Source organism: Heptranchias perlo, chromosome 36 (assembly GCF_035084215.1).
Source record: "Heptranchias perlo isolate sHepPer1 chromosome 36, sHepPer1.hap1, whole genome shotgun sequence".
Lineage (NCBI taxonomy): Eukaryota > Metazoa > Chordata > Chondrichthyes > Hexanchiformes > Hexanchidae > Heptranchias > Heptranchias perlo.
Window position 1 is genome coordinate 17,335,381 of NC_090360.1, and position 25,977 is coordinate 17,361,357.

The following is a 25,977-nucleotide window of genomic DNA, read 5'->3' on the forward strand; positions in this document are numbered from 1 at the left end:
CAGAAGTACCCAGCAGTTTGCAGTCAATTGTACTGAAAAAGAGGGCCCGAAGTCAATTAGATATTCACATAATTTCCCATCATTTACTGGTATAGAACTCATCATCCATCTGTCCATATAAAATGGGCGTTCAGGACTGCTAGATATGAGAGAGCAAGCTTTGTAGCAGCATTTTGAGACAATTTCTAGACTTTTTTTTCTGTTTCTTTCCAGTTTCTACTTAGTTGGTCAGGAGATTTTGTACAAAGTGTTTTGGCACTGCCATTTTTTTCATTTGCCCACGATATTGGGAAAATGGGAATCTCCCTTTGCTTATGTTTTTTGGAGGAAGAAGAGAAGCATTGGAGGGATGCCAGACAGGTCTGGGTGCACCAGCAGCAGACTGCGCCCACCTGCCAATACCCTCCCACCTGCATTTACAGGCAGACATACCTAGAAATGACCTTGCAGAACTGTATCATTTGATACAAGGACACTTGCAACTTAACATGCACCATAGGGCTGGCACTGACATTTGCAGAAGTACACCTTTAAATCCTCTTCCTTTGACTCCTTCCAGGCAAACTGCCTTATGGGAAAGAGGCTCTGAAATAGTAAGCAAGACCTCCTTTCTCATTGCCACCCCATTCACATCATCTCCACTTAACGGCCATCAAACAGGAGGTTGAGATGTTGTCCATCACTTAGCCATAGATTTGGTTTCCCATCTCTACATTTGCTGTGTCAGCCATTTTTGTTACATCAACACTGAAATATACATTAAAAATATTTGCCGCCGTTATATAGGCTACCAGTAATTAATCCCCTTAGGCGTCACTTACTTTTAAGTGACTGCATCCCTTTAAATTTATCCATCATGCCTTTATGGACTGTTTAAATGCAACTTCCCACTCTCCCCTCCTTTCAAACTCCCAATACCAGATCCAAAATGGGTCGGGAGCTTGTCCACACAAATCTGAACCATCAAAATCACGCAGGGTCAGGTTGGTGCTAACAACACACTCCCCGATCGGAGGTTCAAGTGGAAAATCCACACCTCTATGTCTAAAAGGAAATAACCAAACCCCTTTTACAAAAAAAAGCCCGAACAGCTATCACCATTGTCTCCAAATACATTCATTACTGCATTCACAGATTCATGCACAATGGGTAATTTTTTTGAAATTGTGTTCCCCGGCTAATATGTAAACTTTCTGTCCGTTAATTTCAACAGATGGAAGACTTGGTTGGCCACAAAACGAGGCAACTAACCTCCACACCCAATATTGTGATTAGTATCCCGACGTGCAAATCCAGGAGTGTTAATTTATAAAATCTACCCCAATACTCAAACATCGCTGATGCAAGGAATAGCTGGGAAAGTGAAAATTACTTGTTGAAATTTTATGAACAGGCTTCTCTGGAACGAGCTGTGACACCCAGTGGCCTCGCGGAGTCACCTGATCAATGGTTTCCGTGCTTGGAGTGAAAACAGAGGACTTTCCTAAATGGGCTAAGAAGATTTTTGAGAAAGTTAACATTTTGTTTTACTTTTCATCCTATAATGCAAGGACATAAAATTACAAAAACAGGTTCATAAAAACTAAGAGTTAAATTTTTCAAATTAGCACTCCCAGGACAGAGCATCACCCAGTGGGAACGAATATTGGGAACTTGGGTGTGAAGGTCACCGTGCATTGCACGATTTTCCATCCATTGATTTTAATAGACAGAAAATGATATGCATGGCACGTTGACCTTCGCATTGGAATTCCCAATATACACTCCCATCACCCAAAGATCTGCTCTGGGAGCACTAATTCCTAAAATCTACCTCCATGTATTTCAAAAGAAACCAACATTAAAAAGTGTTATTAAAAATTGCTGTTTCTGTAAATGCATTCCATGTAATTCAGTTTGTGCTGAGCATGACAATCTGAACAACATTGTTTACTACAACACAGTCAGAGAACACAATGAACTGAGGCCAACGCACTCACACGTGGCTACATCCTTACCATTGCAATGTACCACTTTGCACACTTGTACTGTCTCAGGCTTTTCACCCTTGCAATGACTGATGCTGTTATCACTGCCTCGGCACACCACCTGCCGTTGCTGGATACCTTCTCCACAAGTCACAGAGCACTGGGTCAAGAAAATCAAGGACAGAGAAACAAGAGTGATGTTCTGGCACATGTAAATCTGGCAACAGGAATTGTAAATATGCAAATTTCATCAAACCTCAAGGTCATTTTCTCTGAATACGATGAAAATATGAATGAAAAATTTTTTTTTTGTAACTTGTGTGTTGGTGCATTTATCATTACATAGAATTTACAGCACAGAAACAGGCCATTCAGCCTAACTGGTCTATCCCAGTGTTTACGCTCCACACGAGCCATGTCCCACCCTACTTCATTTAATCCTTTATGCATATCCTTCTATTCCTTTCTCCCTCATGTACTTATCTAGCTTCCCCTTGAATGCATCTATGCTGTTCACCTCAACTACTCCATGTGCTAGCAAGTTCCACATCCTAACCACTCTCTGGGTAAAGAAGTTTCTTCTGAATTTCTTATTGTATTTGTTAGTATCTATCTTATATTCATGTCCTCTAATTTTGGGCTCCCCCACAAGTGGAAACATCTTCACTAGTTTGGAATACTTTGAAGAAATAAGACTAATTCTGTGAGGTTCATGTACCTGAGACCAAGCTCCCATCCGCCACTGTGCTGGGCATGGTATGCGGTTACATGGCCTCCGATTGTCGGGACGGTCTCCAGCACAGTACTTGGTATGCACTGTTCTATTGGCACCCTCGTTGAGAGGCTGGACACATTGTACAACTCTTGTCTGGTATCCTACTTTTCCACAAGTTTTACTACAAGATCCCCATTCCTCTGTTATCCATCTGCAACAGAATGGAAGTAAACATGAAAGCAACGTTCGACATTAAAATCCAACATTAACAGAACTTGCTTCCTATGTTCTGGTGGTGTTCTGGCACATGTAAATCTGGCAACAGGAACTGTAAATATGCAAAATTGTAAATATCAATCCTCAAGGTCATTTTTTCTGAATACGATGATCACAATATGAATGAAAAAGTATATATTTTTTGGAACTTGTGTGTTGGTGCATTTGTCATTACATAGAATTTATAACACAGAAACAGGCCATTTAGCCTAACTGGTCTATCCCGGTGTTTGCGCTCCACACGAGGCTCCTCCCACCCTACTTCATCTAACCCTAACATGGTATGCTATTATTTAGAACAAACAACCCCGTATATTTTTTTTAAAATATGAAAAATGCTGGAAGTACACAGCAGGTCTGTACAGAAAAATTAGAGTTTAACATTTTGCCTGTCAGAAATGTATTTTAATCCTCGACACTCCTACCCACACACTCATTGAAAATAACATTGAAAATAAGTCATGCACAGAGCAAAGCTCTGCACCCGTTTCTAATTGTATGCACAAAGCTCCTTTGCCACTGGCCTGACTGTGGCACGCGCCGACGCACATTTGGCAGTATGACTTCAGTCTAATTCATTGCAGGATGCATTCTACAGATTAAGACTATTTACAAAATCTTCCAGTTAGTTCTAAATAGAAAAGCAGTAGTGTTGTGCTTACGATGGCTGCGTGCACTCGTGAAGGTTGCAACGTCTCCTTATAGGCTTTGGTTTCTTGTTGTTATCACAGGAATTCCTATGCACCATCTTGCTGTCACTTTTTCGTCTACAGCCATATTTTGTATATTGTATACCTGAAAATATAGTTACAATATTAGTGTACTCTTGTAGTGATATCTGCCAAACTAATCTGTAAAAAGATTACTAAAAACTCAATATGGAGTTGTGTTTATATGCTCTGTAGTTTGAAAGCTATAAAATATACCAATATAAGATGGCATACAATTCAGAGTCCCTTTTGAACTGGATAACTACGTGTGGATTTTGTGAATTAGTGCTCCCTTTGCGGGATGGGAATTCAGACATGGACCTTAGCGCAGCGCACCCTACATCATTTTCCATTCTTTCATTTTTTTATGGGCGGAAAATCATGCGGGCATACTGACCTCTGCACCCAATTTCCTGATATGCACTCTCAATACGCAAAGCTCTGTGTTGAGGAGCACTAATTTGTAAAATCTAACCCTATAAGTGCACTGTGGTGTGATTCTGTTCACTTTAGGCAAAGGCATTCTCTGGGAAATCTCAATTTTTATAAGTACAATGGAGAAATACTTTCAACTGAAAGTTCTTAATTTTCACGTTAAGTTGGGGAAAAAAGTATTCCCAAAAGACTTGGTGTTTTTTTTTAAAAAAAGTCAAAATATCTCCCAATCAGTTGCGGCAGGCCAAAAGCAGAGCCCTGCCAGGTTGCATCTCCTGCTCAGTCCAATTTGGATCCGATGGGCTAGCACTGCCCAGCTGACACAAGGTTGAGTTGAGATAACTTTGTTCCATCGGCTGAATGCTGCTCCCTGTACAACAGCACTGGAAAGTTCAGTCCCAGCTTCCCTTAACGTAATTGAACAATAATCATGTAGAAAATGTTTCACACTATGTTAAACATCTGTTTTAAACGAGAGAGTAAACAGATGTATCAGTATATTATAACAGATGTGCATACAGCGGATTTTGGGCAGGAAGTATCTTTCAATCTTCAAATATTGAAGTTATTTGGTTTATAGGTTACTTGAGAAAATTTCGAGTAATTTATTCCTTTGTACAAATCTTGGGATCAACAGTGGGCCTTTAAATTATTCTTTAGCAACAGGATAATGACTTGGATCCAAGCAGCCTTTCCCTTTTTGTTAGATCAACCCTGCCTACTTGTCTTCTCACTGTATCCCTCTATTAATTTCTCTCCAAAAATGTAGCCAAGGCTGTATTTACACAACTGCAACGCCAGTGCGAAACATAGGAACAGGAGTAGGGCATTTAGTCCCTCGAGCCTGTTCCGCCATTCATTGAGATTATGGCTGATCTGTGACCTAACTCCATATACCCGCCTTAACCAAAGGTATTAACGGACATGGGGCTAACAAAAATCTATCAATCTCAGATTTAAAATTAACAATTGAGCTAGCATCAACTGCCCTTTGTGGAAGAGAGTTCCAAACTTCTACCACCCTTTGCATGTAGAAGTGTTTCCTAACTTCACTCCTGAAAGTCCTGGCTCTAATTTTTAGGCTATGTCCCCTAGTCCTAGACTCCCCAACCAGTGGAAATAGTTTCTCTCTAACTACCCTGTCAGTTCCTCTTAATATATTGAAAACTTCGATCAAATAACCCCTTAATTTTCTAAACTGCAGGGAATACAACTCTAGTTTGTGCAATCTTTCCTTGAATTTAACCCTTGGAGTCCAGGTATCATTCTAGTAAATCTACCTTGCACTCCCTCCAAGGCCAATATATCCTTCCTAAGATACTTCCTGCCCAAAATCCACTGTATGCACATCTGTGGCCAGAATGGAACACTGTACCCCAGATGTGGTCTAACCAGGGCTTTGTATAGCTGTAGTATAGTGAAGCAGTTTCATTTCACACAAGGGAGTTTCACACTGCTTTGCGCTAAAGTCAGATCAGGGCCTAACTCTGGATTTACACAACTTTAGTGTCAGCGCTAAGGTTGTAGTGTAAATGCACCGTAATTGTGTCTCAAACCCATTTATACTGTCGGCTTCAAATACCTTCCTTGGTAACTTATTTCATAACTCTGCTACTCTTTGGGTGAAAAGGTTCTGCTTGCCTTCTTACTGCTAATTTACATAAAACCTCAACGTAGAAAATTTCAACAAGCTGGTGGAGAAAATCCTGTTTGTGGTGAAGTGGAATGAGGTGCAGTGTATTAATGAACATGCAGCATAGTGGTGTTACCCAGGTCACTGACAACAGACCTCCTCCACAGGCTTTCGAACACTGGGACCAACTCTTTAAAGCCCACTCGTAACTTTCAGTCTCTTCCAGGAGTACATTGTTGTTGCCGATCACAGGCAGCAGGTCTTCATGAATAATATACTTGTAAATCAGATTTGATTTAGCATCTTCACCTTGTGGGCTAAGCTGAAATGAGAAAAATGCTCTTCTATTTAAATAAACAAGCTCCAATAAATCCAGAACATTGTGACTTTAATTTTGAGCATGGAATCCCTAAAAAGAGTTTTGCCTGAATTGCCTTGTTTTTTTTAAAAAACATTTTCTTTTTCCATGCAACATTTCTGCTGTGGCAATGGACCAATCTTGAAAGCATATTTTCTGAAGCTTTCCCAGAATCAGTATAATTTTCCTTTCTACTCATAGGCAGGTGGCCGTTTACAGACTGTGCGATAAGCACAAGCTTGGCCTTAAATATTGTAAAGTCTAATGTACTTGTAACATCTTTGGAGACCATCTCAAATGCTAGACGAAATGAAGATATACTACCACATGACAATGAGCTATGAGTAATTCCACGGGTACTAAGGACAAACTTGCATTTATATATCGCCTTTCACATCGTCAGGCCATCCCAAAGTGCTTTACAGACGGCAGTGTAATACTCTTAGAATATGAGGCTGAATTGAAAAGGAAAAATCTGTAGAGCTGTGGGGAAAGAGTGAGGGAGTGGGACTGATTGGATAGCTTTCAAAGAACCGACACAGGCACGATGAGCCAAATGGCTTTCTTCTGTGCTGTAAGATTCTATGAATTAATCACAACTTAACAACTCTTTCAACACAAAAGCCATTTAAAAATGTTATGATATCTATGTAGAAAAAGTAACAGAGATAAAGTACTACTTATTGTAAAGGTTGGTGAATATTCCAGTGCATTATATTCTGAGTTGCATTCTCTAAGAATTTTTACCTTGCTTGCTAAAAATGTGGTTTTTCCATTAGCATCAGACCAATTTTATGTGCTGGTACTTGTATTTATTGTCCCCTTAAAAATGGATCAGTGGAGAAATGCAGCAACTGTCAAGTTACTGAACCATACAAACTAGGAGGGTCACAGACTTGATCCCAGACTGTTCTGAGTTCATTGATCTCATTTGAGGTGGTAGTAAAGGTGTTACAATTGTCCTCAGACCCTTGGGTTAAGGAGGGAGGAGGGAATCAGCTGGGGTTTTTGCTGATGACCACTATCCAGCAGCTCCTTCTTTCCAGCATTTGTGTGGATGTCCAGTTAGGTCATGCTGAAGTGTGATGGCCCCAGTTGTTGATTAGCCTGCCCATTCTCATTGTCTAGACTCACACATTAACACTGGCTATTTGGGTGAGATATCAGAGGGACTGGAATGAGTTGGCACCTTCTGAGGGGAGAAGAAAAAGGAAAAAAATGCCAAAACATTTTTATTTTAAAAATGAAAATTAATAATGGCATTACTTACAAAAACAATGATGTTGTCATGCAGTGGGCCACTGGATTTAAGAATTTCCTTTTCATTTTCTATGGAATACTCCCACTTCAGACCCATTTCAATAAAAGTCTTTGGCTTTGAACTTTCACCTTTGGCATTGAGAATGAAATTACCAGTTGCTTGATTCTTCACAGCTGTTAAGAAAATGTGACCATTAAATGTCCGTTATAACTTATCCTAAACATTGTATGAAATGTTTTAGTTATCACAGTTTTAAGTTTTCAAAATAAAGCACATCGTGTTTGGTAATGAAAATATAATCATGAATTCTGCTGCAATGTTTTCCTAAATAAATTAAGAGTTTCCACGGCAACTTATCTCCTCTGAAGTCTAATTCTCAAGCTTTTTCAAGATAGTATTTACTGATATTTACATAAATATAATACATGATATTTATATAATAATATTTACTGAGGAAAATATTGATAGATTGCTAGATCCCTAGAAAAACTTACAAATTAGATTTGTAGACGGTTCAGTTTCTTCGATCTGAATGTGTCTTGCTCCAGTTGGTATTTCAAACATTTTGAACATCCCTGCAATGCATGAAACATTAGAATTGATTGATTCGTACTTGGTCAATGCTCCCTTTTTGATTTGAAAACTATAAAAGCCACAGAATATTTTTAAGTCATTGCATAAAACCCTGCGGTTTGGTTTGCTCATGAGATTTACATTGCAACTAATATAACTGCAGTTTAGTTGCAATGTAAATTTCATGAAAATGTACATGTTCTGCAAGAATAACAAGATGTGGGTGTCTTGGTGAATGTCACAAGAGTACAATTATTAGTGATGTTACTGAATAGATATAGTAGAGTTGTTCCTTTTGAATATGAGTTTGGAGAGCGACTTGGTGGTCTATTGGGTTAGCACACTGTCCTCTCACCTCTGCAACCTGGGCTCCAATCCAGCCCAGATGGATGGCATGAAAGTCTCCTCCCTGTAGCTATCATGATCGTAAATAACTGAGTCTGGGCAGTCCTAACCCAACAGTCATATAAAATCACACACAACTGCTCACATTTTGCCACTAACAATCTTACATAAACAGGCCAAAAGGATGGCTAGTGCTGGAGGCGAGTTCCGTGGCAAGTGCTCTTCTCAGGCTGGGGCTAAGTTGTAGTAGGGACAGAGGCAGGCGATGTTATGGACAGACATGAGGTCAACTGTCAAATAACTGGATATACAAGGAAATAAATAACCAAGGTTAAACATTTTTTACTTTGGAAACTTCAGAACTGATACATGATGAAATGAAGAAATCACTAAACATTTTTGTTTTTCATTCCTCCTCACCTTCCTCTGCTAAAGAAAAATCACTTTCATTCACAAATAATTTAAAAATAGTTCACTTAAAAGCGATTGAAAGAAATCGAAATATCAGCAACTAATTTTTGCAGATTTTCCTTATTTTTGTTTGTGCCATCATACCATTAAGAGACGGTCAGAGCATCTTGGTCTTCCAAGCTGCTCTGACCTTCAAAGTGTTGGTGCCTTCCCAGGAAAAGTTTCCAGCCTAGAAATTTGTCTTGAGCAGTAGCGCAAAACGGGCAGTATCGAATCAGCCGCCCATTACTCAGTTCCATTGAATTCAATAGAACTGAATATTAAGCATGGTGTATAACAGGCGGCAGGTGCGATACCGTCCACCCATTCAGTGCTACTGCGCAAGGTGCATTTCTACCCCTCCTTTTCTTAATCTTTTTCCTGTTTGTTGTTCACCAGAAGGTTAATGTCTTTATCAAGGTTCAGTACTTGCTTTTATATAGGAAGAGTAAAGGGCCCATTTTTTGTACGTACGTTTCAGGGGACGGATGTGCGTAACGGGAAAAGGCAGCCGCATTCCGCGCAACGTTCCGTCGATTAACTGTAATGGGCAGGGAAATGCGGGAAACGCGTGCGCACACGGGCGCAATTTCCTCATATGCATTCAATCAGAAGATCGGACCTTTACCAGCAGGCTTCTTAACCCATATTGATGTCTGAAATTATCGGTGCAAAAATCTTTCACTGAATACAAGCTATACTTAACATTTCAGGTGTACTGCATCAGATTTCCCTTTCGCCATCTCTGGCAAGCAATTTCCAGATCATTGTCACATTTTTCTAAGCCATTAAGTCTTTCCAAATGTATGGTTAAAATGGAATATAGGGGCCATCTATTTTTCTCCTGCACTATCCAGTATTGATAAATTTCCATAGTGTTGAACGAGGGGAATTAGTCTCAGCCAAAATTCATTAAGTGTCAATAAATCATTCATAGCTTGTATAACCTTTATGTCTCCGAGTTCACAATTTTTTAGAAAGGAGTCTCTGTTTCCCTATTGAGAGAATGTGTTTATTCCACAGAGGTTTTCAATGAATGGGGCATTTTGTTTTCTTTGTTGCTGGAAATAGATTCTAACCAGATAGTGTTGCAGCGTTTTCTTGAACTGTGTAAGCTTATTCCCAAGAGAGGAGTAAATAATGAGAAATGTGTGGATAGTGCCTGAATTTTCACAGCTTGACATGGGCTGTGATTTATCATGTGAGGCTATTCCAGCCTAACATATACTCCCTCAAGGCAAATCTTCAGTCTGATCCAGTACCAAGCATGTATCAAGTAGTGTAGAAAACAGAGTCTAAATTTGCCGATCGACATTACTATAAACTGGTCAGAAAATCTAGGCCTATGTATCCTAGTAACCAATGCACTTTTGAATTAACAGTTTTAAGAGTTAAGGGATATGGTGCTCAACTCCAAATGGTGGCAGTTTTCATCTACCTTAACCCAAATGAAGGCCAATATAAATTTTATGGAGAGGTTTTATTTTTGCTGAGGAGCATAAGGAAGAACCACATCCATTCAGATTTACACTTCAAGCTTGTTCTCACCCCTATTAGGGAGGAATTTAAAAATAGTGCTTCAGGGGCCAGCACCCATCCAATAATGCTACGACAGGTTATGTGGGGACATGTGATGTGCCATGGCATGACATCCTGTGACAAATTTCACCAATTTCCACTGTTCGTTTCTTCCCTAAACAGCACTTTAATTTTAATCGCAAGCATGTTTCCAGGCTGGTGCTCTGCTCACCTAACAGTGAAGGAAGTTTCCCCCTGGTTACTGTACAGCTGGTCTTACAAAAGCATGTGCTCAGCTAACCAGCACTGTTTAAAATTAGTGTCAATTAAAATGCAGTAAGTAGCCAGCTGGTCTTGCAGGTTGTTTCTCTGAGCCAATTTTTTAAACGCCCAAAACCTTTCAAACCTGCCACGAGTTTCCTTTTAGGACTGGAGACTCCATGGATGCCAACTATGATGGTATTGCCGCTGTTGATATTCAGCATCTAGGCTTCTAGAACCATCAGTTAGCAATGCAGAGGTACAAGTGGTGCATTAATATGCTGGAAGAGAAAGTTTAGAAGCAGTAAGCCCTTCCCGAGGAAACTTACTGAGCTGAGGAGAAACAACCTGTGTCAGGATTCTAGATCTGATGGTCAGAAAGCAACTAGATCTAGAGAAAGCACAAGTTGAGCCTGTAACATCAGCTGGCTATTGCAACTCTTAGTCTTACAGTCAGCATGCACTTAAATCACACAATAGTATGAGTGAGCTCAATGCTTGATGGCAATAAAGACCAGGCCTTACTTGAACCAGCTGGAAACATCCTTTGTTGTTCAGTGCATAACAAGCATAACACCAGCCCTTAAAACTATGCTGGTGATAAAATGCCAGTGAGGGGAGACGCCTACAGGGACTGACCTGCATTTGCAAGGAAATATCCCCTGCAACTGCAGCTGTTTTCTCCACAACTACCACAAGGTTTTCAGTAATTTCTGCTGCACAGAGTTGCTTGCCCTAATAGCTGTGTTTGAATAGCTTACATTCCCAGACCACCGTATTGCATGCCTTTAGTGGAGCTGTGGAGAACTCTTGCTCTTTTAATGTCAAGCCATTTGAAAAAAAAAGAAATTATATACAGTGAGATGTTATATTCCTATTTCAGATCTAGTAACCCTTTGTGAAGTTCATTAAAGTTAGGAAAGAGTTATTTCTGTTGGGATGTAAGATTTTGGCTCCCCCTCTCCCGAAGAAATGGCAACCATTTAGCAAGATTCATTTATCTTACATTTCCTTCAGGAGACTATAAAGAATCTGATGTTATATGGTGACATTCCCCAACGATAAACTGGAAAGTGATATGGGTCACTGCCACGAGTATTTATTTATTCGCTCCTTTTCCTTATAAATGTGCTGGCGCTCCATGATATCAACGTAGGGCTGGGGGGGGGGGGGAGGTGCGTGAGTGGGTGTCAGTCTCCACAACAACTAGCTCTACCTCTCTGCCACCAGCCTCAACTGCATGACTACTTGTCCAACATTGTATTGTGAATGAGCCAAATCTTTCTCAAATTTAACAATGGTAAGCCCGAAACCAATTTGATGAACTTCTGGCAAAGACTCTGCACCCTTACCTCCAATTCCATCCTCCCCCTTGGTTGAATTCCCAGCTTGAATCTCATTGTGCACAACCTTAACTGTTTTACCCTGAGCTGAACTTCAAACTTCATAACCTAGTCATTACTGAGACTAAGCATTTCTATCTTCACAATATTGCCCACCTTCGCTGAATCCTTATCCATACCTTCATCACCTCCTGGCTCAACTTCTCCAACAGTCTCTTCATTAGCCTCCTGAGCATCACTTCACCATCTTCAAAACTCCACCACCTGCCTCCTATTCCACACTAGGTCCTGCTTGCCCATTACCCTGCCTGTGCCAACTTCCATCAGCTCTAAAATCTCCAATGTATTGATTTGAAAATCCTCATTTATCAGTAAAACCCCACTTCTGCAACCACCTCCTGCCCAGTTCATGCCTTCTGCTCTGTTTACTGATTGGTGGGACGTGACCCGAGAATCTGTACTGCGGCCTCAGTTGCTCACCATATATAAATGATTTGGATAAGGGAAGAGAGAGTTGTATATCCAAGTTTGCAGATGACATTAAGTTAGGTGGCGCAGTAAGTTGTGTAGATGGGAGAGACAGACTGTGATTGGGCAAAACTGCAGCAGCTGGAGTTCAATGTGGGGAAGTGTGAGATCATCCACTTTGGATCCAAGAAAGACAAATCGGAATATTTTCTTAATGGAAAAGACATACTTGCTCTCGAGGCAGTACAAAGAAGGTTCACTCGGTTAATCCCGGGGATGAGGGGGTGGACATATGAGGAGAGGTTGAGTAGATTGGGACTCTACTCATTGGAGTTCAGAAGAATGAGAGGCGATCTTATTGAAACATATAAGATTGTGAAGGGGCTTGATCGGGTGGATGCGGTTAAGGAGTTCCCAAGGATGGGTGAAACTAGAACTAGGGGGCATAATCTTCGAATAAGGGGCTGCTCTTTCAAAACTGAGATGAGGAGAAACTTCTTCACTCAGAGGGTAGTAGGTCTGTGGAATTTGCTGCCCCAGGAAGCTACATCATTAAATAAATTTAAAACAGAAATAGACAGTTTCCTAGAAGTAAAGGGAATTAGGGGTTACGGGGAGCGGGCAGGAAATTGGACATGAATTTAGATTTGAGGTTAGGATCAGATCAGCCATGATCTTATTGAATGGCGGAGCAGACTCGAGGGGCCGATTGGCCTACTCCTGCTCCTATTTCTTATGTTCTTATGTGAGAGACTAGGAGCTGTGGAGGAGCAAAGGGACTTAGGTGTCCATGTACACAAATCACCATAAGCTGGTGCATAAGTATAAAAAGTAATGAAAAAGGCTAATGGAATGTTGGCCTTTTTCTCGAGGATTGAAATACAAAAAAGTGAGGAAGTTATGCCTCAGTTGTACAGACCCTTGCTCGGACCCCAGATGGAGCACTGCATTCAGTTTTGGGCAACATACCTCAGGAAAAATACTCTGGCCTTGGAAGGTGTACAGCGCAGATTCACAAAAATTATACCAGGGTTTAAAAGGTTAAATTATGAGGGCAGGTTGCATTAACATGGCTTGTATTCCCTTGAATTTAGAAGGTTTAGGGATGATCTAATCGAGGTCTTTAAAATGATAAAGGGATTCCATAGGCTGGATACAGAGAAACTATTTCCTCTGGTGGAAGAATCTAGAACAAGAGGACATAATCTTAAAATTAGAGCTCGGCCATTTAGGAGTGAAATCAGGAAGCACTTCTTCACACAAAGGGTAGCGAAAATCTGGAACCTCCCCCTCCCCTCCAAAGGCTATGGACGCTGGGTCAATTGAAATTTTCAAGCCTGAGATCGATAGATTTTTGTCAGGTAATGGTATCAAGGGATATGAAATAATGGTGGGTAAATGGAACTGAGGGACAGATCAGCCACTATCTAATAGAATGATGGAACAGGCTCGAGGGGCTGAATGCCCTACTCCGGCTCCTTTGGTCCCACTATTCCAATACTGGCCTCCTGTAAACCTTTCCCTCTCCCACTGGTGGCACAGCATGCTGCTGTCTCAGCCCTGCACTGTGGAACTCTCCCCCTAAATCCCTCCACCTTCTACTTCTCTCCTCACCTTCAAAAGCCTCCTCAAAGCCTCTCTCTTTGATCATGCCTCTGCTCACTTCCCCTAATTCTTCTACTACTGCTCAACATTAATTGCTCCACCATGAAGCATCTTGGGATGGCAACTACGTGAAATGCACTCTATAATTTCAAATTCTTGTTGTAATGTGAATTAGAGATGTTGTGTTATGATATCTTGTTTGGGGTCAAGGCAACTAAATTGAAGTTGTGGAACATGTTGTACAAGTATACTGAATCTGGCTTTACACTACAGTCCAGAGACCACTTTTAGTCGATGATCTCAGCTAACTACTTGGGTGTGCTGCAGCAGCATTATTAGTCAGCTCCGGCTGAATCTAAAATACAGCTGTTTCTGAAGCCACATAATAGAAAACAGTGCGCAATTCATGCCCTTTAACCCATGAGTAATATTTCAACCATAGTTCAGGGTGAGTATTTTCATAGATGAACATAAAGTTATAGAAAGGGGTCAGTCTAAGCCAAGACTCTAGGACTGATTTTCTGAGATTTTGCTGCTGCCGGGGATAATTATCCATCAGCTAGAAGCCTTGACGTATAAAATCTGGAAACAGTGGACATGCTGCTCTCAATTTCCCGATATACATGAATTCAATACGTTTAAGCAGTGCTGTAAACAATGAGGAAACATTAGTTTTGAGATTTGTGGTAATTGGTGATCCAGATAGTAAACCCATTTAAATAAGTGGAGATATGTTTATTTGAGTGTGATGTGTATTAAAATATGTTACATTAAACCAGAATGCTGAGCAAGACTTGACAGATGTGGCTTTAACTCACCTGATCGTTTGGGAGTCTTGGAAAAGGTTCCTTTAACTGTTCGACAATGTGCATTGTCACCACCACAGACACCACATTTATCTTCTTGTTTAAAAGAACCAACATCCTTGTCACAGCCCACAAGCTTCAAAGGGAAAATAATTTAATACAGTCATTATTTCCATCCCTTGACAACAGTCAGAATTAAAAACTGTACAACAAAGGGTTTTACTAATCACAATAAAAAAAGTCACAAGGAACAATCTTTGTCTTCATAAGTAAAAGACAACAACTTGCATTTATATAGCGCGTTTAACATGGTAAAACGTCTCAAGGTGCTTCAAATTTGATACCGAGCCACATAGAGATATTAGGACGGGTGACCAAAAGCTTGGTCAAAGAAGTAGGTTTTAAGGAGCGTCTTAAAAGGAGGAGAGAGAGAGGCAAAGAGGTTTAGGGAGGGAATGGAAGAGCTTAGGGCCTAGGTAGCTGAAGGCACGGCTGCCAATGGAGGGGCGATGGAAATCGGGGATGCACCAGAGGCCAGAATTAGAGGAGCGCAGAGATCAGAGACAGTACCAGTGATGTGCACCTACCACACATTCTCCTCGAGCACACACACTGAAGGGATCATTGTAACTGCAGCGTGTACCGTCGTGTACAACCTGATTCATGAACACCACATCTCCCGTTTCCTTGGACTGACAAATTAGTTCACATTTTTGAGCCTCTATCATTTGTTGATTGGAAAAGAAAAACAAAATAAAAGTTTATACAGACTAATGAGCGATATTAGAAGCCCGGAAAACAAAGCATAAGGGGATTAGAAACATCTGAACCTCCAAGTTTTGCTTTTAGCCTCAATTCACTCCCAGTTATCTTTCATTTTAAACAGTATACCTCCCTTTTGTTTAATTTTTAAAGAAAATAAATTGAAGATATGTTGGCAATGGTGGGGCCCAGAGGCAGCAGCGTGCAGGGGCCCAGAGGCAGCAGCGCGCAGGGGCCCAGAGGCAGCAGCGCGCAGGGGCCCAGAGGCAGCAGCGCATTAATGCAAGAACAAACTCCATCACAGAGATGTATGTCAATGGTTCAGTCCAACATATTTTTCCACATGACAAACTCCTGAGCTTTGCCAGGATCACCGAGGATTAACTGGAGATGAAGTGCCTACTTGAGGCCAAAAGGGGAAAAGAAAATTGTTGGTCAGTAAAAACACAGCTCATAGATGCACCTGCTTGCAGCTACAACTGTACAGGGTGCTGGTGAGACCACACCTGGAGTACTGCATACAATTCTGGTGCCCTTATTTAAGGAAGGACATACTTGCATTGGAGGAAGTTCAGAGAAGGTTCACTAGGTTGATTCCGGGTATGGAAGGGTTGTCTTATGAGGAAAGATTGAACAGGTTGGGTCTATACTCACTGGAGTTTAGAAGAATGAAACATACAAGATTCTGAGGGGACTCGATAGGGTAGATGCTGAGAGGATGTTACCCCTCATGGGGGAATCTAAAACTAGGGGACATAGTCTCAGAATAAGGGGTCGCCAGTTTAAGACTGAAATGAGGAGAAATTTCTTCTCCCAGAGGGTCGTGAATCTTTGGAATTCTTTTCCCCAAAAAGCTGTGGAGGCTGAGTCATTGAATACATTCAAGGCTGAGTTAGACAAATTTTTGATCAGCAAGGGAGTCAAGGGATATGGGGAAAAGGCAAGAAAGTGGAGTTGAGGTAAAAATCAGATCAGCCATGATCTCATTGAATGGCGGAGCAGGCTCGAGGGGCCGAATGGACTACTCCTGCTCCTATCTCTTATGGTTATGCAGTGTCAATAGGAGAGCCCCAACAATGGGCTGGCTGCTTAATCTCATGACTGGGGAATGACACATGGTGCAACAGGGGAGGGCAGATAGGGGAGATATAATGCATAACTTACCCAAATTGCTGGCAATTGTAGGCGGAAACAATTTGGCTTAGTGAACAGAGCAGCGTTATTGAGATCACATTACTCACAGAATGGCCTTAGAACCCTTAAAGCCATTAATACTACAGCTTGTGATTCATAGAAATATCTTTTGCAGTTGTTCCCAAGTTACTTACTGTATATTACTAGAGCAATTTTTCAACTTTGGCTGCTGGATGCCCATTTGGGAAATTTAAATTACTGTAGGAAAATCGTATCCAAAGCACTTCTGAATATGCTTCTGGCTGGTGAAGCTGCCCACCAGCAGCACAAAGTCGAAAATCTCCCCTTACATATATAAAGCACCGAATATTCATTGAACTAGTAATTATGCAGCATACAATGGGCCAGATTTTGCTGTCAAAATAACAATGAGGCTAACGGCACTCACTGTTATTTATGCGTAAATGGTACAGCAACTTCAGATGTGCACTTAAATGACAATTTCCAAAAGTTGCTGTCCGAGTTGCGCCGCTCCACCGTTAGCTTCAAGAAAACGGCATCTCGCTGTCTGCCTCACCACTGAAATGCACTGAATGGCGTGAAGTTGCTGTATTTGCGTGGTAAATATGAACTAAACTCGCCACAGAAAGTTAAGTCTTGTCATTTCAAGTGCAAGTACCCTTTTAACAGCGTGATAATTGTTAATTACTGCCAATCAACCTCTCTGGCACTGAAAATTACCTATTATAAGTGTGGAGTCTCATTCCTTCAGGTATTAATTGTTGTTGGAGATTTTAAAAATGTCAAATTTAATTTTTTTTAAACTTTGCCTTTCCATCTCTTTCTCTCTTAATCCAATCTTTCTTTCCCTCTCTTTATTTCTCTTTCTGTACCTGATTTGACATTGAATTCACCCACTCTAATTTACACTTCCTTCTCAGTCCTTCTGCTGTTTATTTCTCAATCCTTCAGTCTGATTGGTTAAGGAGATACACAGTTGCTTGCCCTGTTCACACAGGTCCCAGATGCCCTGCTTCCCTTGTTGCGACATTATCAGCTCACACTTTCAGCAACTTGCCACACAAAAAATTTTAAAACCTATACATGCAAGGGCAAGTCTAATTAACGGCAGATACTATTAAATCCCTTGCTACAGCAAAATCTGGGCCAATATCTGCAGTGTCATATATACTAACATTTCTCTGTTTTTTCTTGCCAAATGTGAAAACAGAACATTTAAATACAGTCTCAAGGGCAAACTCACCATCTTGGTGCTCATAAGGGAGCCAGACATGCTTAGTATTCTGGTAAAGATAATAGGAGTTTTTTTGTTGACACTGCTGAGCCCGAAAATCTTCATAATGACCAGAACAATCTTCAGAATTGCAAACTTTGTACTCGGAATTAGGACCAGGACAGTCTCGACCACCATAGGCAGGGCTGCAGAGAGGTTAAAGGCAATCAGTGACAGGATACACATTCTTATCTCATCATGGACTCTGTTTACAGAGAGATGAATGCTTGCTGTCTCGATAATTTAGAAAGGTTTCCTGGTCTTGTGTACTGTACTGCTGATTCAGGATCCGAGAATATAGTGACATCCCAAATCTGAGTAACAAGTGAGTGCTGTGCTCCTGGCCACCAGATCATTTGGTGTAGCAACGGGCAGCTATGGAGGAGAGCTGCAAGATGCATGTATTTACACCCAGACGTTTTATACAAGTGCATTAAACGTGTTAGTGAGCCTACACATGCTTCACTGGCAGTGTACAGGAAGGGATTACTGGCAAGGAAGCTGGTTGTGCTGGGGAGGTGGGGGCTGGGGGAGAGCAGGGGAGAAGAGAACAAATGACTGGTCATTCTGGGTTTGGTTGCATTTTATTTTCTTCCTCTGTCAATTAAATGATAAAAATGAGGAACAATATTTCTTTATCTATGCTGGGAAAGAATATAAAATAAAATATACTTTGGTAAATTAAAACAGAATTTTAGCTTATGCTAGACATCTAAAATTGTACTGTTGATGTAATCCTTTATATTGTAATATATGCAATTATAGTTTTAAAATGTCCTTATGTTATTTATTTGTACAGTGTCAGCCGTGGCTCAGTTGGTAGCACTCTTGTCTCTGATTCAGAAGGTTGTGGGTTCAAGTCCCACTCCAGAAACCTGAAAATAATTTAGGCTGGCACTCCAGTGCAGTACTGAGGGAGTGCAGCACTGTTGGAGGTGCCGTCTTTCGGATGAGACATTAAACCAAGGCCCTGTCTGCCCTCTCAGGTGGACGTAAAAGATCCCATGGTTATATTCGAAGAAGAACAGGGGAGTTCAACCTGGTGCCTTGGCCAATATTTGCCCTTCAATTAACACCACCAAAAACAGATCATCTAGTCATTCTCAAGTTGCTGTTTGTGGGAGCTTGCTCTGCGCAAATTGGCTGCCGCGCTTCCTACATTACAACACTAGACTGCAAAAGTACTTCTTGGCTGTAAAGTGCTTTGGGATGTCCTGAGATAGTGAAAGGCGCTATATAAATGCAAGTATTTCTTTCTTTATTTAATTTTCTGAGAAAATCTACCTATTATTAGGGCACAGTGCTATTATTTGCCAGCATTCACTTCTAATCAAATTGCCTCAGTTGGTAGCACTCTTTTTTTTTTTGAGTTCAAGCCCTACTTCAGGATTTGGGCACACAATCTAGCCTGACATGTTAGCACAGTTCTGAAGTGCTGCACTGTCCTTTGGTTGAGGCAATAAACCAAGGCTATGTCTTACTGTCCTGTGGTACAGATAGATGTTAAGATCCATTATTTAAAGAAGAGCCGGGGGTTCTCCCAATCAATATTCCTTCCTTAATCAGCTTCACCAAAAACAGATTAGTCATCTTATTGTTGTATGTTGGATCGTGCTGTGTGCAAAATGGCTACTGCAGTCATTACATTTTAAACTAAATCATTGCATATGAAGCGATTTGAGACGGTTCTAAAAGATGTGCCAAGACATTGTAATTGCAAGTCTTTCTTTTTTAATATTGTGTCTTCCATTGCAAAAGGAAAAGTTTCTTAATATGGGCTGAATGTGAATGTATGGTCATGTCTATTACTTAATCAAACAAAATCATGCATCACAGTTGATGTAATACCACTTGATGCCTTTTTTTTTTTAAAAAGCAGACTGGATGTACCAGCCATTTTAGTTGGTGATTCCGCTTCAGTGTTCACCAGCCTGCGATTTTCCTGTTCATTAAAACAAAAGGGAGCAAATCACAGGCTGGTGAGTACAGAAGTGGAAAGCTCGGACCTTTGGGTCACTGTGAAACAGCAACACAAACTGCAGTGCAACTCAGTTGTGAAGTAAGAATGGAACTTAGCCAACTAGTGTGAAATTGTGTTACTCCAGCGTTGCACCGATTGCAGTATGACCTGTTGGCTCTTTGTTAATATTAGTATGTTACCAGCAAGCACGAATACAAAGAGCTCAGTTTTCCCTGACCAGACAACATGTGGAGTCAGCAGTATAACTTGGGACTGCCAACACTAGTTACCTGTGTTAAACTAGTACCTGTGGAACAGCTGTGTTCTGAACGTGCAATCATATGCCAACTAATACGAACTTACGAGGGATTACTGCACTGTCTGCTACGGAAACGCACTCCACCACCACAGGTTCTTGAGCACGATCCAAACTTTGTCCAGGAACTCCAGCTTCCATCCTGACTGTATGACTGATCAGAAGTCTTCCAAATACAGTGACCCTTGAAACACCACTGGAAAGTAGAGGTGGTTAAACCATCTTCAGGACTTGCTGATAGGGGTAACCTTGCAGGTTTACGTTCCTGCTGCAGAGCTTCATGTGGCAAGAGTGCATATTGGAAATTTGGGAGTAGAGGACACCGCTCCCAATTTGCCGCCTCAACAATTTTCCATCCATTAATTTTAATAAGTGGAAAATTGTTCAGGCCACGATTTGGACGAGCTGTCCTCCATGTCCTAGACTCGTGACATACGGAGCTCTACAACAGAAATGAAAATTAGTAAAATTACTAGATCTACACAAAATGACCGTTCTTCCATAATAATACATTAAAAACTTTGGGGATTCAGAAAATGAAAATCTTTGATCTCATCATTCCTCATTTATTATAAATTTTGAAAGAGTACTTGAAAAGTTTTTTAAAATCAAATTACACAGTGTAGAAACTGTTATATTATTAGGATTTTTTACTAGTTGCTCTACAACAGCATTTACTGAGAGTTAATGTACCAACAAAGTCTGATGAGATTGCAGAATTTTTTTTTGATATGCATCATTGTGAAGATGAGTCATAAAGAGCATGGTCATACATTAGTCCTTCTATTAAGATGAATTTCCAATGGACTCAATCTGTCCACTGTCAACTTTACTATGACCCACAAATCTATACAAAGTCTCAACTGCAAGGCAAGTAAAACAATGCAGTAATGGTAATCCTTATACAATAAGCAACTAATCACACCAACAAATTGACATGGAGAGAGAATCAGATGTGGGTTTTTAAATAAATACTCTTAAAAACTTAGACTAACCAAATGATAACGATGAAAAGAAAAAACTGCAAATGCCGAAAATTTGACAACTAAAAGAATAAGCTATTGTCTGAAAAGAGTCATTAAGTTTCAGGTAGAGACCCTGGGGTCGAATGTCCATGATCCCGCTCGGCTGGCGTAACTATGGTAGAGTGGGAAACGCGCCCTGCCAGTGAACTGGAAGCCTGATCCCACTAGAGTTTCTTAGGTCAGGCAATTAGCATAACATTGGGGGTGGGGGGGGGGTTTGCAATATCAGCACATCTTGGACAGGGGGATGTGGAGAACAAAATGAGGTGCAGGCCACCCACTGTCAGGGGAAGCCAGTACAGCATCTGTTTAAGGCAGAAATTGGCCCCCTTTATAAGAGGGCTGACATCAATAGGCAGAATTTTCTCTTGCGTGTTCCGGCCATTCCTGTGGGTCCCACTTACGCTGCTCACAGTACCAAATGCCAGTAACTTGTTGGCATCCAGTATGTTTGGGACAGAGGAGACAGGAGCAGCGGGAATTCTGGTGGATGACACCATCCCATCTCCTTTTGTGAGATCAGACTTCCAAGGGGTGGACAAAACCACCGCTCACCCCCCAACCCCAGATGAAAGTCACTCACAATTATCTTGGAGGCAGAGACCAAGGGTTTCCAGGTTCTGCCCCATTTCCTATCCTAATCTGTCCTTGCCCACTGGGATTATTTTCCAGGTAAGCCCCTTTGTCAGAAGCAAGAGAAGGACAAGCAAGTTTCTTTATTATACTGATCCATGATAATTTCTGATTTCAGATGCTGGCAGAACTGCTGCTTATTTCCACCATTTTCTGTTTTTAAAATGGATTTGACCTGCTGTTTATCACCCAAAGTGGCTTCTTTTGTACTACAAACACTGGAAGTTCGACAAAGTTAGATTGGTCAACACAGGGACACAATTACACATCAGATGGTGCTTGCAGCATTCTTCAACCCTCACCATGTCTTTTTAATATGTAGATTGGCCTTTTACCTTTCCCGGTGCACACTCTGTCCCATCTAATGGCGGGCCCTTTTTTGTTTTGCAGAAGTAGGGGTTATCAGGATGGCTGCACCATAACTGCTTGCAGGGATCAAAGGTTCGGAACTGCAATAGGGACAAACATAGTTTTAGACTGACTGTGAGATCCTATGATAGGCAGCTGTCCTGGATGGTATTAATTGTACATACGAAAACGATGGACAGGAAAAGACCAGCTGGTCCATCGAGCCTGTTTCAAACAATCATAACCCCCAATGCTCCCACCCACCAGCAGACATGTAATATCCTGGGACATTACATTCACAAAATCCCTAGGCTAATTCGGTGGTGGTGGGGGAAATAAATCTTGGAAATATTTCTGAGCCTCAAAGGCGATCAAAACGAGTTCCAGAAGACCACAGTGATCATGAGGCACGTCAACCAACATCCCATCTACCCTGTGTACACAGTGATATCAGCCAGGAACTCATTGAGCTCCCTTTTAAACACTTGCAGTGAATCCGCACCCTCTGCACAAACCAGCAACTTGACCCTCTGCGAAGAGAAACCTTCTGACATCCTTCTTTGCTTACATAACTTATACACGTCTCCTGGTTCTCTCTAACCTATCTAATTCAAATAATCTATCCAGATGATCACAGTCAAGTCCCTCCATTATTTTAAATCTCAATCAAATCTCCCTGAAGTCTATGTTTTTCTAGAGTAAAAAAGACCCAATTTTCTAACGTTGTTGTGATAACTAAAGGCTTTTAAGCTAGGCATCAGTCTAGTGGTCCTCCTCCGAACCTTTCCAGGGCCTCTATATCACCCAACCTGTGTGGGGACCAAAATTCTAGATGAGGCCGAACCAAGACTTGGACTTGCATAACAGCATTAACTATGTAAGGAACAAAATCTGAACTTGGCAGCAACTTCCTCAAGGAAAGAGATTGCCAAAAATCTGTTTATTGTTTTTGTATGAAGTTTCAAATGTAATTATAAGCAAAAATGCAAAGGAATATGTAATAAGACCATGAAATGAAAGAATGCTTACAGCTGTACACATTTTGTAACCCACTCCAAAATCAAAACGGCACTGCTCATCCATGGAGTAGTTGATTCCTGGAAGCTCTGGCAACTTTGGCCACTTGTGTTCAAATGGGTCATCCAGCAGGCAATCATAGGAACTGACCGAAATCATGAATTGAGAGAGAAATTAGGTGTACAAAGTTTTAAGTCACATCAGATTTTATTTTGTTTCAAATAATTAATTTTTTTTCACGTCAAAGAGAAGCACCTATTTGTTGTGGAACAGGGATGCAGCATGTTGCTACTCTAATATATAGAGTGATAGGGTGCAGACTCAACCCCTACCCATCACTCACTGACCCCGATGTTCCATATGAGACTTTTCAATCTCAGCTGCAAAACTGTTGGAGGTGCTGAATGCAGACAGGCACTGCTTCACAAGAGGGAGAGAAAATCCCTGGTCACTCCATTTATACTAATGTTACACTTCACAGGGTTCCTGATCTACCTAGGAGGATCATGACTTGTGTGTGCTGTGTGCCAGCCTCCTGGATGCACAGCTCCACTGCCCGGTTTAGAGCACTGTCATTAACCATAGAACAATATACAGCAAAACAGGAGGCCATTCAGCCTATCGTGCCAGTGCTGCCTCTTTGCTAGAACAATCCAAAACTAATCCCACTGCCCTGTATATTCCCGTTTTAAATACTTATCCACTTTTCCCTTAAAGAGGCAATGGTCTCTGCCTCAACCACTCTCTGTGGCAAAGAAATACCCTCTGCATAAAGAAATTACCCCAGCCTCCTTCTACACTCTAATTAAATTCTTAAACTGATAACCCTCATCAGTAATTCAGCAACCAAAAGAAACAGACTTTCCCTATTCACCCTATTAAAACCCTTCATGGTTAAAAAAAAATCCCACTAAATATCCTCATATCCCTCTCTACCTAAGTGGAAACAGTTATAAGAGACCTGAGAAACTGGGATTATAGTTTCTCATCCCTGGCAGTTGGGAGCTTTATGTTCAGTATCAGAAGCTGGGAGTTGCATAGGTTAACTGGGACCCTCCAGCATAATATACAAGGTATACAAGGGCAAATTTAGCAATGCTACACTTCTGCAGCAGAGCCTCGCTAGATGAGAGTGCAAGTCAGACATAGGGACAAAGCCCCAAATGTTTGACACTGGTTCAGGTCTAGCAAGGCTCTATTTGAGAGTGCAGTCTTGCTGACTTTGCCCCATATACAGTACAATGTGGTGTATAAGTAAAAACTTCAAGTGTGCTGCTTATATGTTATCTAAATATAAGGGATCTAATTATCCACTCTTGTGATTTTCCGAGTGCGCACTGCCAGTAGGAAATCTCATTAGTTGGCTTCACGTATTGGGAATCGAGAGTGTGCTGCTATGAATGGATGTAAAATGGAACGCAGCATGCAATTGTTTTCTAGCATGCACTGCTGGCAGGCTAGGCACCACATGATTGGAAAATTACCTCCTCTAGATTTATGATGAAAAGAGCAACTAAACACTGGAGCAACGAGTTACACTACACTGTCTGCTTCGGTGCAAAGTGGTTTCAGCTTTTGCATCAATGCAAATTTATACACTGCAATCTGGGTGAAAAGTCAACAAAGTTCAATTAGGTAAGTGGCAGTCTCACATTGTTGGGGCTTCATAGCATTAACTGCAGACCAGTGTAAAGGCAAGTTTAAAAAGTCCACTGAATTGCCTGGGTATTATTTTGTGAAGTTTAATTTTTCACGTGTTTAATATTAGCGGAATGTCAACACAAGGTGTGTCTGTTGGCTCCCCAACATTAAAAATTTAACCAACATTCAGAAGCCAATGAATGGAGCGCTGGGCATGCATATCAACTCTCTTATCCCTAGACAATGAGTGGCACAGGAGCCAGCGGTATAACTCTGGTCATACCTTGCCCTGCACCACTCAAGTCTGTGTACCTATAGTATAAGACAACTGTAACCAACATGTTGTATTTTATATAGTACATGTAATAGTGATCCAGCAACTCTTTAATATTTTAATTACCATCACCGATATATAGGTATTTCTGACTAAAACGTGGAACCTGAATACAGAATTTCATAGGTTACGATACTGAAATACAACGACATACTGTATGTATCGACTGAGCTCCTGTTTGCTGCAGCGTGACCAGTGATAACGATGGAACGCGGCCTGTACCAAAGGTGCCATTATGCTGCCCATACTCGTCTCATCAGCACAGCGATTACCTTGCCCGTCGTGCTCCATTCCTAAACTGTTAACAAGCACATGTTAGTCATTTTGGAAATCTATTTATTCATGAGAGACATACTAAAATTATACAATGCAACAGTGAGATATTTCAGTATGAACATAAGTTTTATTACATAATGATATTCATAGCATAACGCATTCAACTAATTTTGGAGGCAAAAAACACAATTTTCAAAACCTTTAACTAACATAAGCCACATAAATCTGACTAGGCACTTGTAGCACCTTTCTCATGCCCCCGCACAGATAACAAAAAAAATGTGACATTTGATAGACAATCCTTCTCTACGTCTCCCCCTCCATCACATCCTTTCTAGTCTCCATATTTAATCAATACTGTTTTCCTGACTGCATGCCCGAGTGCCATTCCACACCCTCTTCTGCACCCCCCTCCCTGCATCCTCACTGTGTTGAAATTCAGACGCAGCACATCATCCCCTACTCTAAATCATGCTTTCCCATGGCCTCAAAATTTAATTGAAGATCTATAAG

The 25,977-nt window shown here is 41.1% G+C and overlaps 1 protein-coding gene across 1 annotated transcript in view; it reads right to left on the bottom strand.

Annotated features, from left to right (window-relative positions):
* LOC137303925 (A disintegrin and metalloproteinase with thrombospondin motifs 3) overlaps positions 1-25,977 on the bottom strand; it is a 153,866-nt gene that overhangs the window by 7,034 nt on the left and 120,855 nt on the right. The window contains exons 7-20 of the mRNA XM_067972336.1: positions 25,343-25,486; positions 23,226-23,358; positions 22,184-22,297; positions 20,238-20,386; positions 17,885-18,060; positions 15,312-15,445; positions 14,737-14,860; positions 7,850-7,930; positions 7,365-7,528; positions 5,893-6,058; positions 3,621-3,753; positions 2,686-2,893; positions 1,998-2,127; positions 1,373-1,492 (exon numbers count right to left, since the gene is read on the bottom strand). Coding sequence (XP_067828437.1) covers positions 1,373-1,492; positions 1,998-2,127; positions 2,686-2,893; positions 3,621-3,753; positions 5,893-6,058; positions 7,365-7,528; positions 7,850-7,930; positions 14,737-14,860; positions 15,312-15,445; positions 17,885-18,060; positions 20,238-20,386; positions 22,184-22,297; positions 23,226-23,358; positions 25,343-25,486 — 1,976 coding nt within the window. The remainder of the gene's footprint in view (positions 1-1,372; positions 1,493-1,997; positions 2,128-2,685; positions 2,894-3,620; positions 3,754-5,892; positions 6,059-7,364; positions 7,529-7,849; positions 7,931-14,736; positions 14,861-15,311; positions 15,446-17,884; positions 18,061-20,237; positions 20,387-22,183; positions 22,298-23,225; positions 23,359-25,342; positions 25,487-25,977) is intronic.